Below are 14,864 nucleotides of genomic sequence, written 5' to 3'. Positions count from 1 at the left end.
TGTACGAACATAGATGACAAGTCAGATATACACAAACACACCTTCAGACACACACATAGATAGATGGATAGATAGATAGATAGACAGATGGATAGATAGATAGATAGATAGATGCTTACATAAAGATATTTGTGGGGAAGAAAAACCTTAATTATTAAAAGCAGTATTAGAAATGGACTGGGGGTCAGCCCAGAGCAAAAAAGAAATAATTTCCATTACATAACTATCAATTCTGTTTGACCTGTATCATATGTATTTCTTATTTTTATAATAAAGGACAATTCTCAGTAAAATTAGCACAGATATAAAGCACAATATTAGAGAGTGCTCATTAATAAAATTTCAGGCTAAAACACATTTATCTAAAAATATCTTAAAATACTTGAAGATTTGAATGATTCTTATATATGAACATGTGAACTGCCCCCCCCCAGTCTTTGCATAAATAACAATGATCTTAAACATATATTGGCAATCTCCCTGGACAGCACTTTTATGATAGCAAAGGCTATGTTCCTGTACTAACAATCCCAGGCCATGTATGGTGAGAAGGGTCATGGAAGAAGAGAAATAAGAAAGTGTAAGACCAAATATATGGTTCAAAAAAACCCAGAAGTAATGGTAATTTTAAAAAGCAACATGTCTTTTTGCTACAAATGGCCATTTGTAGCAAAGTGGATGGACCTCGAGGGAATTATGCTAAGCAAAATAAGTCAGGCGGAGAAGGACAGATACCATATGTTTGCACTCATAGGCCTAACAGGAGAAAGCTAACAGGGGACCATGGTAAGGGGAAGTGGGGGAAGAGTTGGGGAGAGAGAATGAGGCAAATCATGAGAGACTTTTGAATGCTGAGAACAAACTGAGGGCTGAAGGGGGAGGGGGGTGATGGTCATGGAGAGGGGCACTTACAGGGATGAGCACTGGGTGTTATATGGAAACCAACTTGGTGATAAACTTTTTTAAAAAAATTAATTAAAAAAAATAAAAAGCAACATGTCTTTTATAAAAGATACAAATAGAGAACAGTAGGAGAAATTTAATACTATTTGTTCAACAGGAAAAGCTAGAAATTATTCATTCAAGATAGATCTTTGTTGAAATGACATTAATATATGAAATCATTCTTTACATAATTCAATTTATGCCTTTCAAATTCCCTAACAATGTCACCTACTTTCTTTCTTCCTTTTCTCTGCTCTGAATTGATTGGAATTCCTGTAGTTTCTTTTCCATTTGTTGGTTCTCCAACTCTAACTGTATCTTCTCCATCCTCAGCTCCTGAGCATTTCTGAGTAAGAGTTAAACACAGAATGTTCATTCATGGTAAGCAAACAAACAAAAAACAAGGCAAAATAATTTTATATAACATCTTGCCCTTAATTAAAAATATGAATAGTAGATAAGTGATGATGTATTCTAACTACATCCTTCACATTCTGTGAAATACAGTTTCTAAAGTTAGCATTTGCCTCCCATTAACATTCTCCTTAAGGTATGTATCTCTTCAAATGTCAGATTTTTGTTTTTCCTATTCACTGCTAGAGATTTCAAATCATAATTCACCTTCCATATGAACTCCGTCTTTATATCTATAGCACAAATATCTATGCTATATAAACAGAAAGCAAAAGAAAAAAATTATTTTTAATGTTTATTTTTGAGAGAGAGAAAGAGAGAGAGAGAGCACAAGAGCACAAGTGGAGGAGGGGCACAGAGAAAGGGAGACACAGAATCCGAAGCAGGCTCCAGGGTCTGAGCTGTCAGCACAGAGCCTGATGTGGGGCTCAAACCCACAAACTCTGAGATCATGACCCGAGCCAAAGTCAGATGCTTAACTAAGCCACCCAGACACCCCAAGAAAAAACATTTTCTAATTTCCATACTGTCTTTCCTCTAAAGAATTCAAGTAGCTGGAAGCATACTGATTAATTTTTTTTACAGAATACACATTTTTGCTGACCTGATCATCTTAGAAACCTTCAATAAATACCAACCTCTATGTTGTATAATACAAAGAAAGAAAGAAAGAAACAGAGAGAGAGAGAGAGAGAGAGAAAGAAAAAGAAAGAAAGAAGGAAAGGAAGGAAGGAAGGAAGGAAGGAAGGAAGGAAGGAAGGAAGGAAGGAAGGAAAAGAAGAGAAAAGGAAAGAAAGAGAAAGGGAGGGAGGGAGAAAGAAAGAAAAAAGAAAGGAAGGGAGGAGAAGGAAAGGAAGGAAAGGGAGGAAAGGAAGGAAAGGAAGGAAAGGAAGGAAAGGAAGGAAGGAAGGAAAGGAGAAAGGGAGAGAGAGAGAGCATGTGCACATAAGAGTGAGCAGAGCCTATTTGGGACCTATTAGGGAGAAGGTACCCACTGAGGGCCTCCATATAGGGGCCATCAAAAAGACTGATTATGAACTGGGCCAAGCCCCACTTAATTGTTTTTTAAAAGAATAGTAACAAAAAAAAGAACTTTTTGAGGACAGAGGAGAGCCCCCTTACAGGTTCTTGTGCAAGAGATTTTGATACTACCTGAAGCTCATCGAACTGTTAACACAGCCATTTTCCTTATTTTACAGTTCTGGTCTCTTGTCAGTATTAGTCACTGATTCTGTCTCCAACAGGTCTATAGGTCTACGTCAACCTCATTTTCTAGCTTTTATTATCTATCATGAGTTTAAATCTCTTCCTTCATTATTACATTAGTATTTAACTATAATCAAGTAGTGTGCATCCCCAAGGATTCTATGACAGGCAATCAAAATAAGAATAATAAAGATGAGGAGACTATAGATGCTGGCGAGGGTGTGGAGAGACGGGCACCCTCCTACACTGTTGGTGGGAATGCAAACTGGTGCAGCCACTCTGGAGAACAGTGTGGAAATTCCTCAAAAAACTATCAGTAGAACTCCCCTATGACCCAGCAATAGCACTGCTAGGGATTTACCCAAGGGATACAGAAGTGCTGATACAGAGGGGCACGTATGCCCCAATGTTCATAGCAGCACTGGCAACAACAGCCAAAAAATGGAAAGAGCTAAATGTCACCAACTGATGAACAGATCAAGATGTGGTTTGGGGCGCCTGGGTGGCTCAGTTGTTTAAGCGTCTGACTTTGGCTCAGGTCATGATCTCATCATCTGCGAGTTCGAGACCCATGTTGGGCTCTGTGCTGACAGCTCAGAGTATGGAGCCTGCTTAGGATTCTGTGTTTCCCTCTCTTTCCACCCCTTCCCCGCTCATACTCGTCTGTCTGTCTCTCTCAAAAATAAATAAAACATTAAAAAAAAGATATGGTTTATATATATAATGGAATACTATTTGGCAATGAGAAAGAATGAAATCTCGCCATTTGTAGCAATGTGGATGGAAATGGAGGGTATCATGCTAAGTGAAATGAGTCAGTCAGAGAAAAAGAGATACCATATGTTTTCACTCATATGAAGATCTTGAGAAACTTAACAGAAGACCATGTGGGAGGGAAGGGGGGGAAAGTTACAGAGAAGGAGAGAGGCAAACCACAAGGGACTCTTAAAGACTGAGAACAAACTGAGAGTTGATGGGGGATGGGGGAGAGGGGAAAGTGGGCGATGGCCACTGAGAAGGGCATTTGTTGGGATGAGCACTGGATGTTGTACAGAAACCAATTTGACAATAAATTATATTGTAAAAATAGTGGACATCAGAAAAGGCAACTGACTCATATAAATAGTCACCAAAAAAGCAAATGTGCCAAAGTGGGCACAATCCAGAGAGATGCACGGAAAGTGAAAGGAGGCAAAGGCTGCCAGTGGGTTCAGAAAAGCTGGCAGAGATACTGATGGAGAGACACTGTTTCCATTTTATCGGCTCCACAAGGAGTATTCCAGCCGTTAGTGCAAACAAGCACTGTGGTAATAGGCGATGTGGTAGGAGGTGAGAGGACATGAGACCCAGTGGAGCTTCCGCTGTGGAGGGGAACACAGACACGCACGAAGGCAAATGAAATATGGTTACAATGGTGCCATTACTGGAGAAGCACCTGGACACACAGGGCACGTACCCAGCTGAAGGGACGGCAGGAGCAGATCCTGTAGAAAATGAGGTCTGAGCTGAGCTGAGGGATAAAAGGACCTAGGGGAAGTCAAAGGAAAGTGGTGAGAGCAACGTTCTCAGAAGAAAGAAAAGTGTGGGCACAGGGAGAAACAGGTGAGGTGTGTGGGGGCCAAAGCACCAGAGGTTCCATGTGACCAGGCACTCTGTGCAGGAGGGGGAAAGCGGCAAGAAATGGAATTGCTGAGGGGGAGAGTGACCGGATCATGAAGAGCCATGTAGGCCATGATGAGGATTTGTATTCTATAAGGGATGAGAACCATCAAAGGTTTTTAACAGAACCGATTTTAGAAAGATCACTCTGACTACAGAATGGAAAACTAGAGCGTGTAAGGCCGAAAGGCAAGGCAAGGCCACCAGTTGGGAGGCTACTTCAAGAAGCCTAATAATAGAGAGATGATGCTGGTCTGACTGGATAGAGATAGTGGAAAGACAAATGGGAGAATTTGACAAATCTAAGGAAATAGAATTCATTGGACTTGGAGACTGACCAGAAGCAGGTGACTCACCAGGAAAGAGACAAGGAAGGAATCTAAGACAATCATAGGTTTCTTACTCAGGCAACCAGGAGGATAATTATGCTTAGATCGCATGGTGATGGAATGGGGACACAGTTTAGGATTCACATCCAAGCTGGTCTCCCCACCCAAAGTCTCAATGCCCCACACTTTTCACATGGCTTCCAGAGGAAGGGTTTGAGAGTACAAATGTGACTGTGTTACTCACTTGCCTAGAAAACTTTTAATGTTTCTGAAGTCCCCACTGAAGTAGAGGAAAGGAATGAGACTGGAAAAAAAAACCCAGCTTACTGACCAAGTGGTCAAGCTGATGGGATGCTGAGGGTCTGAATCAAGACGTGGGTTCCTCTCAGAGACAGCTTCAGACACAGAGTCAGGGAGGGAGCAGCAGAGGGTGGCATGGTGCAGGCAGGGCCACTGAGGAAAACTAAGGTTGGTCTGCAGAAAGTAAGTCAACCCAACAAATGCAAGGGCCAGAAATAACCTACTGAAATGAGCTGGGGGCTGGGAAAGAAGAGTAGGTGCTCCTGTCCTACCTTTTGTAGATTGCCAATCATGGGTGGATCAGAGACCTACAGGCCATGAAAGTGATTCCCCCTCCCCTCCAAAATAAATTCCAAACTCCTCAGTGTGGTATACAGGTTAATTTACTATCTATACAATCCTGCCCTTCTCTCCAACTCTGTTCTAGAAATCTCTGATCCATAAATCGCTGCATGTGTCTGAAAATTCCCAAAGTATGTGGCCTCTGTGCCTTTGCACAAGTTTTCCCCAGTAGCTACCCACATAACTGCATCTTTCAAGCGAAGCTTGGAGACCTCCTCGGCCTGCCCCAGCAGTTTGGGCTTTCTCACTATACCATGCTTCACAATATATTGTAAATGTGATAGTATCTAGTCACATCCTCCACAAGCTATCTAAGAGCGCAAAGGTTGTGTCTTATTGCTTTTCCATCCACTGTTCCCTAGCATAGTATGTGGAATACATGCAATTAATAAATGTCTGTTGGATGAGTGGTTTATAGAAACACAGACTTGAAACATATGATGCATGTCCCCTTTCCTTTTTACACACACAAAGGAAAATTGGTAATAGTAGCAATTGGATAGCCTCTCCCCACACCAAAAAATGCAAAACTAACAGAGATAATCTTCAACAACAGGAGTTTGAACTGCATGGGTCCACGTACACGCTTGTTTTGGATATACAGCACAGTATTATCTTTTCCCTTCTTTATGACTCTCTGCGTAACATTTTCTCTTCTCTAGCTTACTTTTTTGTAAGAATACAGTATATAACACATAGAACATAAAAAACATGGATTAATTGGCTATATTACCCATAAGGTCTCTAGTCAAAAGTAGGCTATTCGCTCTTAAGTACTGGGGTATCAAAAGTTCTGTGTGGATTTTTTACTATGCCAGGGCGTTAAGCCCCTAACCTTTGTTGTTGTTCAAGGGTGAATGGTTCTGAGAATGCCATATGTTTGTACAACATTTTCCAGTTTACACATGTTCTTACACACAGTTACCTCAAAAGTGAAGGAAAAATCAGGAAAGCTCTGAAGACACTGAATAATCACAGGACTATTGATCTGATTCAGGAAATTCAAAACTAAGATTAAAAATCGGCAGTCTGGGGGCACCTGGGTGGCTCAGTCGGTTGAGCGTCCAAGTTCAGCTCAGGTCATGATCTCATCATCCATGAGTTTGAGCCCTGCATCAGGCTCTGTGCCAACAGCTTGGAGCCTGGAACCTGCTTCTTTTTCTGTGTCTCCCTCTCTCTCTCTGCCTTTCTTCACACCCTCCCTCTCTCTCTCAAAAATAAAGAAATAAACACACACACACACACACACACACACACACACACACACACACACATATATTTTTTTATTAACAGTCTGTCCCTAACCCAGACTGGCTGGCCCGTATTGATATTTGAGAGAAAGGCCTTGGGAATTTCCAGTGACGCAAGATGGTCTCAAAGGAAGCAGTATATTGAAACATCCCAGACCCCTGCCATGTCATGAAATTCCCAGAATTGCTTGGTTCTAGCTGAAGGCATTCACAAGGTAATCCAGGACAGATGGTACGCTTCCAAGGGAGAGGTGGATTCAACATACTGTCTCTTAAAAGGTGAAGTGCTGGGATAGTTAGTACCCTCTATCCTCTATTTAAAGGTCTCTCAGCCCAATAGGCTCCCTAAATTTCAGGGTCTTTAATCTCATTACGGTGATTCTTTTTAATTGGTAATAAGTGTCACAAAACTATTTGTAACTTTCTCTTCAATTGCTTCGATAGTCAATACACCCAAACTTCATTTATAACTTTTCATTTCAATTTTGTGGTACAAATAATTTTAGCTCTCATTTTTAAAACTATTATGGATTTAAAATATTTCAAACTTACTCTCTTATAAATAAAAATGCACCAATGTAAAGAAAATGGAGATAAGAACTCACAAATTTATGTTCAACTCTACACAGCCTCATATTTAAATTACAGAAACATTAGCAAGTATTTTTATTTAAGTAATAAATATATATGCACTTACTTGTATTTTAGTTTTACAGAATTTCCAGGTTTCCCCCATGGAAGAACTACAAAATCTTTGGTGTTCATAATCACTGGTCTTTTTTTCCCACTGTCTTGATATTATCTAAAAATTGTGATTTGCAAAAACGTCTGAAAAAGTAACAGACAATAGAATAATTCCAGGGTAATGCAGTTAAATTACAAATTCAAAACTACATACAATTCAGGCAGGCTTAAAATTTTTTTTAATGTTTATTTACTTTTGAGACAGAGAGAGAGACAAAGAGTGAGTGGGAGAGGGGCAGAGAGAGAAGGAGACAAAGAATCTGCAACAGGGTCCAGGCTCTGAGCCGTCAGCACAGAATCCGACGTGGGGCTTGAACCTACCAACTGCAAGATCATGACCTGAGCTGAAGTTCGATGCTCAACCAACTGAGCCACCCAGATGCCCCCAGGCAGGTTTTAAAAACAGAAATTGTTATGAGGGGAGAAGCTGAATCAGAGGCTAAACAATAAATGCACATATGCTAAATACATTTTAAGTTTAACAAATATTTCTATACTAATGAAGTTATAAATATAGCATATATGATGGAAATAAAATTCTACCAATCATTATATAGCAAAACACTGTAGAAATAGTCAATTGAAAGTGAAGAATGCTCTCATTAAGACAAGCATATACTCTGGCTCTTTCTATGGTGAAGAGTATAAAAATATATATGAAGTTTTGTTTTCATCCAAAAATAATATCCAAAGCTAAATAATACAGGGGAAAGAAAAGAACCTTAGAGATACAATCCAAACTCAAAACCTTTTTTTGTTCGTATACGGCAATACAAAATGAGAATTAAGGTATGTAATAATTACCCAAAGGCATTCTAATATCCTCATTCATCAAAGAAAATTTTAATGATGCTCCTTGCCTAAGATCAGAAATTAGCATATTTAGAAAGAATTTTTCAACAAGAAATGAAACAAAGAAGATTTTCTGCCTAACTCCGAGTTAACCAGAAAATTAAATTATTCAGAACACCCTATTTCCTGAGTATCCCAATTATTCATGGTTCTATAATGATTTACTCTGTAATGCTGAATTACTGAATCACATGCACGACTATTAGATTTTATATGAATAAAAATTTCCAAATTCTGAATGCCCTTAAAGAAATATGAGGGCCATTGCCATAGAGTCCATAGTCTTAAATGGCCAAAGCATTTGATACTGTTGGTTTATAGATGTGTTCCTATGTATTTAAACCCCTATCAATATTTACTAAAGCTCTGGTATATGTGAGGCACTGTATTGAGGCATGGAGTCAAGGCCCAAGGAGATTTGCTGACTAGTTCAAATGGCCTAGTGTCAAAAAGAGGCATATAAGATCTATATATAAAAGTCATAAAATAGGGTAGAAATTGTAAAGGCCATAAAACTTATAGATGTAATAATATAAGAGAGAAAGCTAGCATTTAAGGTGGGGTTTTGAGGAGAATGGGGGCTTATATACAAAGATATGGACTGGATGAACACTTTACACTATGAGAAAGAACAGCTTTTGAATGGGGACTAATGACTGGTTCCATTTGGTTGAAATATGGGTTGCATGGAAGGGGAAAAGTAGGCATAAGTTTGGATATTTAGGCTGAGGCCCAATAATGAGTGGCTTTAAATGCCAAGGCATTTGAAATTCACTCTATACCTAATAAGAGGCGCTGAAAGTTTTAGAGGGAGAACAGAAAATAAGTCTAGAAGCTTTCCTCAAAAACTTAAGGAGCGAAGGCATCAGAATAGGAGTAACCAAATGGAAGGCTATTGTGACATGAAAGTCTACATAATCAAATGTGTAGCTCTTCAGTTTTGTTCCTTTGGGAGACTATATCATAATTTCAATGATGCAACCACGGATCAAAACATTATCAGAATGCCTCTTTGAAACCTTCTGCAGAGTCCATCATATGCCCAACAAATACACAAATCTACTTTGTTGTGTCTCATTTAAAACTAAAAATTATTTTGTTGGCAGGAGTGAATACTTTATTCATTCAAATCTAGTCTCAAGTAACTCTACCTCCAAAAAAAATCAAATCTACCCTGAAAGGGTAGATTTTTACTACCTTGGAGAAAATTCTGAAGAAACTTATTACTGAAGATAATTCTAAATGGAATTATACAAAATAATTTTATATTGTAAGCAATGTAGTAGATGCATCATAAGACTAAGTGTATTTGTGCCTTCAATAAACACTTATTTAAGTTTATTCACTTTTGAGAGAGAGAGAGAGTGGAAGAGAGAGGGAGGGAGAGAGAGAGAGTGCCAGGGAGAGGCAGAGAGAGAGAGAGAGAGAGACAGAGAGACACACAGAATCTGAAGCAGGCTCCAGGCTCTGAGCTGTCAGCACAGAGCCCGATGCAGGGCTTGAACCTACAAACTGTGAGATCATGACCTGAGGCTGAAGTCAGATGTTCAACCATCTGAGCCACCCAGGCACCCCCAATAAACACTTATGTAGCTACTCCTTCCGGACCCATTTATGGGTACTGACATCACAATGGTAAATAAGATACAGTGTCTTCCATCAGAGAACTCAAAATCAAAGAGAAAGCCACACAATGACAATACCATGGAACATTCCGACAGAAGGAAATACTTAGGGATATTTAACTCAGACTCGATTCTTAAGTACCAAGTCCTCTGTCTCAAAGCTAAAATGAATGTCAAAAAGCAAAGACACCTCTGAAAAACTAAGATTCGGTTTGCTTTTGGGGAGGAAGATGCATCATCTTCTACCCCTTCTTTGTAGGTAAAAACTGTGTCTCACTTGGAGCTACCTTTTTTTTAATGCTTTTTATTTATTTTTGAGAGACAGAGAGAAAGAGAGTGTGAGCAGGGGAGGGTCAGAGAGAGAGGGAGATACAGAATCTGAAGCAGGCTCCAGGCTCTGAGCTGTTAGCACAGAGCCTGAATTGAGGCTCAAACCCATGAACTGTGAGATCATGACTTGAGCTGAAGTTGGATGCTTAACCCACGGAGCCACCCACATGCTCCTTGGAGCTACCTTTGAAAAAGACTTCAGGGAGCACCTGGGTGGCTTAGTCGGTTAAGCAGCCAACTTCGACTCAGGTCATCATCTCACAGTTCATGAGTTCAAGCCCCACGTCAGGCTCTATGCTGACAGCTCAGGGCCTGGAGCCTGCTTCAGAGTCTGTGTCTCCTTCTCTCTCTGCCCTTCCCCTGCTTGTACTCTGCCTCTCTTTCTTAAAAACAAATAAATATTAAAAATTTTTAAGAAAAAATAAAATAAAAAAGACTTCAGGAATAATCCTACTCAAAAAGAGTCTCTATCTCTTTTCAATCATTATATGGAAATCCAACTGCTGGACCCTAGTCTGCTGTGGATACATTTTTCAAGAAAAGTTCCATACTGTTATCATCAGCACCATCATCAAAAAAAAAAATTCAAAAGTTATACGTGGATTTTTAACTGTGTGGGGTGCTGGCGCACCTAATGCCCCACATTGTTCAACGGTCAGCTATACACGTACGTATGCATAAAACTGAATACATGAAGACTGAAATGAATGTCAAAAAAGCCTGTAAATGTCATTAGGATGAGATGGTTCAGATTTATAGCTCTGCTGATAATGTGATTTAACCAACAAATGGTCTTATTTGGGGGCATTTCACTTCACTGAATGCAATTAGTAAGGTTCCTTCTCAGTTAAATGTTTTATCAAGTCACACACATAAGCCAATTTTCTTGTATGAAGAGAAAAGCAAGATTATAATTGTGAGTCATGCTGTTCTGCCCGTTTCCTTTCGTAAAACCAACAGAGAATTAGTCACCTTTCTTGGGACAGCAAGGGTATAATACTGTCAGCAGGAAGAATAGCAAAGCACAAAACTTTAGTCATTAATGGAATCAGGGAAATAGAGATAAACTCTCTATTATGCAAACTTCGTAGTTTCACCTGTTCTTTAGTAACTCAATTTTTTTCTGATAATTAAACACCAAAAGTTTAATAGTAATTTGGAAAATGTTCTCATTAACTGATTTATTAGACTGCATCATTTCTCTGTCCCCAGCTCGTTCCTCCCCACACACATACACATACTATGACCCAATATTGTCCATGATGGTTTGATTCTCCTCTACATAGCTTCTCATCCTGGGAATGCAACCCAAGCATCAAGGCCGGCTACCATAGAATTGAAAACAACTAAATTATGATGATTTATGCTCCTAGAAACTTCATGTATTTATCAAGAGTTGCCCTAGTCTTCTAGAATTTGCCATGACACCACTGGGCATTTGGGGAAATAACTGTTTTCAAGATAGGACAATTTTTGTAACTGAAAACTTATCTAGGATTAGTTGAGTATTCTAATGATGCAGAACATCTTAGACTTGAAGACTTAAAAGCCAATAAATAAGAAATTTTCCTTACTTTGACACATATTTTAAGGTCTGAAAGCAAACTCTTTTGGATGGATTAACATGTTTGCCATAGTATTTAGAAATCAGATATCCAAGCAAGAAATACTAAATGAGTTTCAATAAAAATAGTTTTAAACTCTTCAAAAGAATGGTACTTTTAATATTTCCATGATCTGATATTATCCTTATTCTAAATATATATATTTTTAAATCTTTTTTTTTTAAATCTAAGGAAAAGACTGATAATACATGATCCCTGGCATACTATCTTGTGCTTGAGGGACCCACTGAATAAGTATCTCCCGTTTTCTCCTAGCACAGGCCATGAAAGTAAATCAGGTGTCAACTTCACAGCTGCACTTAATCTTTCGGCCAACCAACACAGCTGACAAACTCTGCCTCGGGGCATTAAACAGCACCCATGTCACCCATTTTTTTTACCTTGTATGGGCAGGCTCCCTTGAGAACAATGAAGAAGGTTTGCTTTCACTATCAAGGGGCAAGGTATCTTTTTAAAATAGTTGGCAACTGGGGCGCCTGGGTGGCTCCGTCAGTTAAGCGTCCAGCTTCAGCTCAGGTCATGATCTCACCGTTCGTAGGTTCGAGTCCCATGCTGGACTCTGTGCTGACAGCTAGTTCGGAGTCTGGAGCCTGTTTTCAGATTCTGTATCGCCCTCTCTCTCTGACCCTCCCCTGTTCCCACTGTCTCTCTCTGTTTCTCAAAAATAAATAAAGAACATAAAAAATTTTTTTTAAATAGTTGGCAACTAAAAATGATAAGTAATGTTAAAAGATACTCAGCTTAAGTTCAGAGGACCTTTGTGTCAGTGGTCTCTGAGCCTGTTTACCCATGTATTAAATGATGAGAATCCCACCCCCACCTAATTTTCAGGATAACGAACAAAAGGACTCTAATTTGTGGTCTGTAAATCAGCGGCTCCTAAGGGCCACCAGGCTCAAGGTTCAGAGAAGGGGGAACGGGAGCGTTAGAAACGACCTTGAGAAGGGAATGAGGGAGCATCAAGGTTTTTCTTACACTACAGCTTCTCTGATTTCATCTATTTTACATAAGGAGCCTCTGGGTCAGATTTAATATAAAGAAACTCCCCAAACGCTTAAAAAATGTTTTAAAGGTACAACAGCAAATCAATATACATTATTAATTCTTTATCAAATGAAAATTCCATATGCTTACAAATAGCAATAAAAGTATTTAATTCAAATCAAAATCAGAATCCTAAGCCTTTTTATATTTCTCTATCCTACCCATTCTCATATAATCCACTATTACCCTAAGTGGTCTCTTATGAATATCTTAGAAATGGGAAAATTAAGGCAACATTGGTGACAAAGCCAGAAATTACAACTTTATTCCCAGTCCTGTTAGCTCTTAAGACTTGAAATCTAAATTGTCCTATATCCTTAAAATGATGAATTCATATCATTCATATTCTTCCCCCTTTCATATTCTTAACCTGACATTCAAAGGAAATTAGGAGAAAGAACTGTTTGGCATCAGATTATCTTCTAAATTTTACAGTAATGTTTTTAGGCATCATTCAAAACCTTTTGGGTGTCAAATTGCCCCAATGTAATACAAGGTCATAAATTTTTTTCTCTAAAAATTTTCCCCATACCTAGAAGAAAAAAAAGGACTCATCTGCTCTGTTTGGTACTTGAGAGCCTCAACTATTGCATTCCAATCTTCCTAAGCTTGATGCTTTACTGTCCACTTCTCTGCTCACCAGGATTTATTCCATTCAGTGCTGGGTGGGCAGGTCACCTCTACCATGAAGATTTCTTCCATCAAAAGTGAACTCTCTTCCTGTAAGAACATCATGTGCATTACACTCATTTGCTCTTATATGCTTCCTTGTGGGGTTTTTCTTTTTTTCTTTTTTTCTTTCTTTCTTTTTTTTTTTTTTTTTTTTTGCTGTTTAGCTTTTATAGTTGTTTCCCTGAGCATCCCAAATATTTGAGGGCAGTCCTGCCATTGATCTGTGAATCCCCAGCAATTAGAAGAGTGCCTACACATAATGTACTGCCACAGTAATATGCTAACTTTTAAATAGTTAGCTTTTTCCTACTGCTTTGAATGTATTGCACAATCTTACGAAAAAAAAATTTAAACAAACACACCCTCTTTCCCACTTCAACAAATCTTTTTGTTTTCTTTTTTCCATGCATCCTACCAGACTTTGGTGAACATTCAACAAATATAGGAACACTTCTTTGGTGCCAGGATGGGATTAGGCATTGAAAATCAAGGTGAGCCAAACAGGTATAGTACCAATCCTCACTGAACTTGGTGAAAAAAGAAATAGGAAAAAACTAAAAAGCAAATAAAATAACTGTGGGAAGTATGAAGCGTTTTGAAGGAAGTAGACCAAAGACTGAGTTACTGACAAATAAATGTGTAATACAACTGGAAATACTACGGGAGGTCAGGGCAGGCCTCTCTGTACGTTATAAAGTAAGGTGAGAGAGGGAGGTGGTGGGGGGTTGTTATTTTTGTCTTCATTTTCCACAACCATACAGTTTGCATAGTTTTAATCCTGTGTAGCTTCAAATGCATAGTTCTTTTTAATGAGTCTTGCTAACTCTGGATTTAAAAAGTCAGACTATAAAAAAAAAAAAAACCAACCTATGTATGAGCACCTCTAGTGCTGACTTGGGGACAGAAGAAAAGCTCCCAGTTTCACATTCCTTAGGAATCTGCCACCCTTCATCTTGACTTTTACTTGGGAAGAGGGAACTTCTATAACACAGCGAGTGCATGGGGCCACCGGGCAGAATGCAGGCTACAAAAGTGGACAAAGAATGGGTTGCCACAGGAACAAATTTCTCATAAGGCACCCGTGGCTTCAAAGGATAAAAAAGGGTAGCGTTTGAAAAGATCAGGTTGTTGACGGTGTACAACTGACAAGGCCCTGGTTTCCTTGCCTGGAGGCTCATTCTCGGTTCACTTCATGGGATGGAAAGTTCTTCGTTTATAGACAAAAAATTTTATCTTGAGGCCAAAGCCGTGTCTTGGAGCCCGTGGGCCTGGCGCTGTGTGGGGCACAGGGCGGCGCTCAGCAAACACCTACTGGGCCGGCGCCCCGGCTCCGCCCGGAACCTTGTCTACTTTCCCGCGGCCCCGCCATGCTCCCCGCACTCCGCAGACCCGTCGGTCGCCCCTCTCCGCCAGCTCGGAAGCCCTCCGCTCCGCCGCCCACCCTCCAACATCGTCTGCAACCGGCGAACCCACCTGGAGACCCCAGCCTTCCGCGTCACAGCCGCGGGCTGGAGCTACCCGGAGCTT

The 14,864-nt window shown here is 39.7% G+C and overlaps 1 protein-coding gene across 1 annotated transcript in view; it reads right to left on the bottom strand.

Annotated features, from left to right (window-relative positions):
• The window catches only part of ZBBX (zinc finger B-box domain containing), a 113,314-nt gene extending 99,132 nt beyond the window's left edge, over positions 1–14,182 (bottom strand). The window contains exons 1-3 of the mRNA XM_029938746.1: positions 13,198–14,182; positions 7,143–7,273; positions 1,178–1,291 (exon numbers count right to left, since the gene is read on the bottom strand). Of these exons, the coding sequence (XP_029794606.1) occupies positions 1,178–1,291; positions 7,143–7,210 (182 nt within the window). The 5' untranslated portion in view covers positions 7,211–7,273; positions 13,198–14,182. The remainder of the gene's footprint in view (positions 1–1,177; positions 1,292–7,142; positions 7,274–13,197) is intronic.
• Between the last annotated feature and the right edge of the window lie 682 nt (positions 14,183–14,864).

This window comes from Suricata suricatta, chromosome 5 (genome assembly GCF_006229205.1).
Source record: "Suricata suricatta isolate VVHF042 chromosome 5, meerkat_22Aug2017_6uvM2_HiC, whole genome shotgun sequence".
NCBI lineage: Eukaryota > Metazoa > Chordata > Mammalia > Carnivora > Herpestidae > Suricata > Suricata suricatta.
Note: the sequence above shows the minus strand (reverse complement) of the source record. Positions and strands in the feature narration are given on the sequence as shown.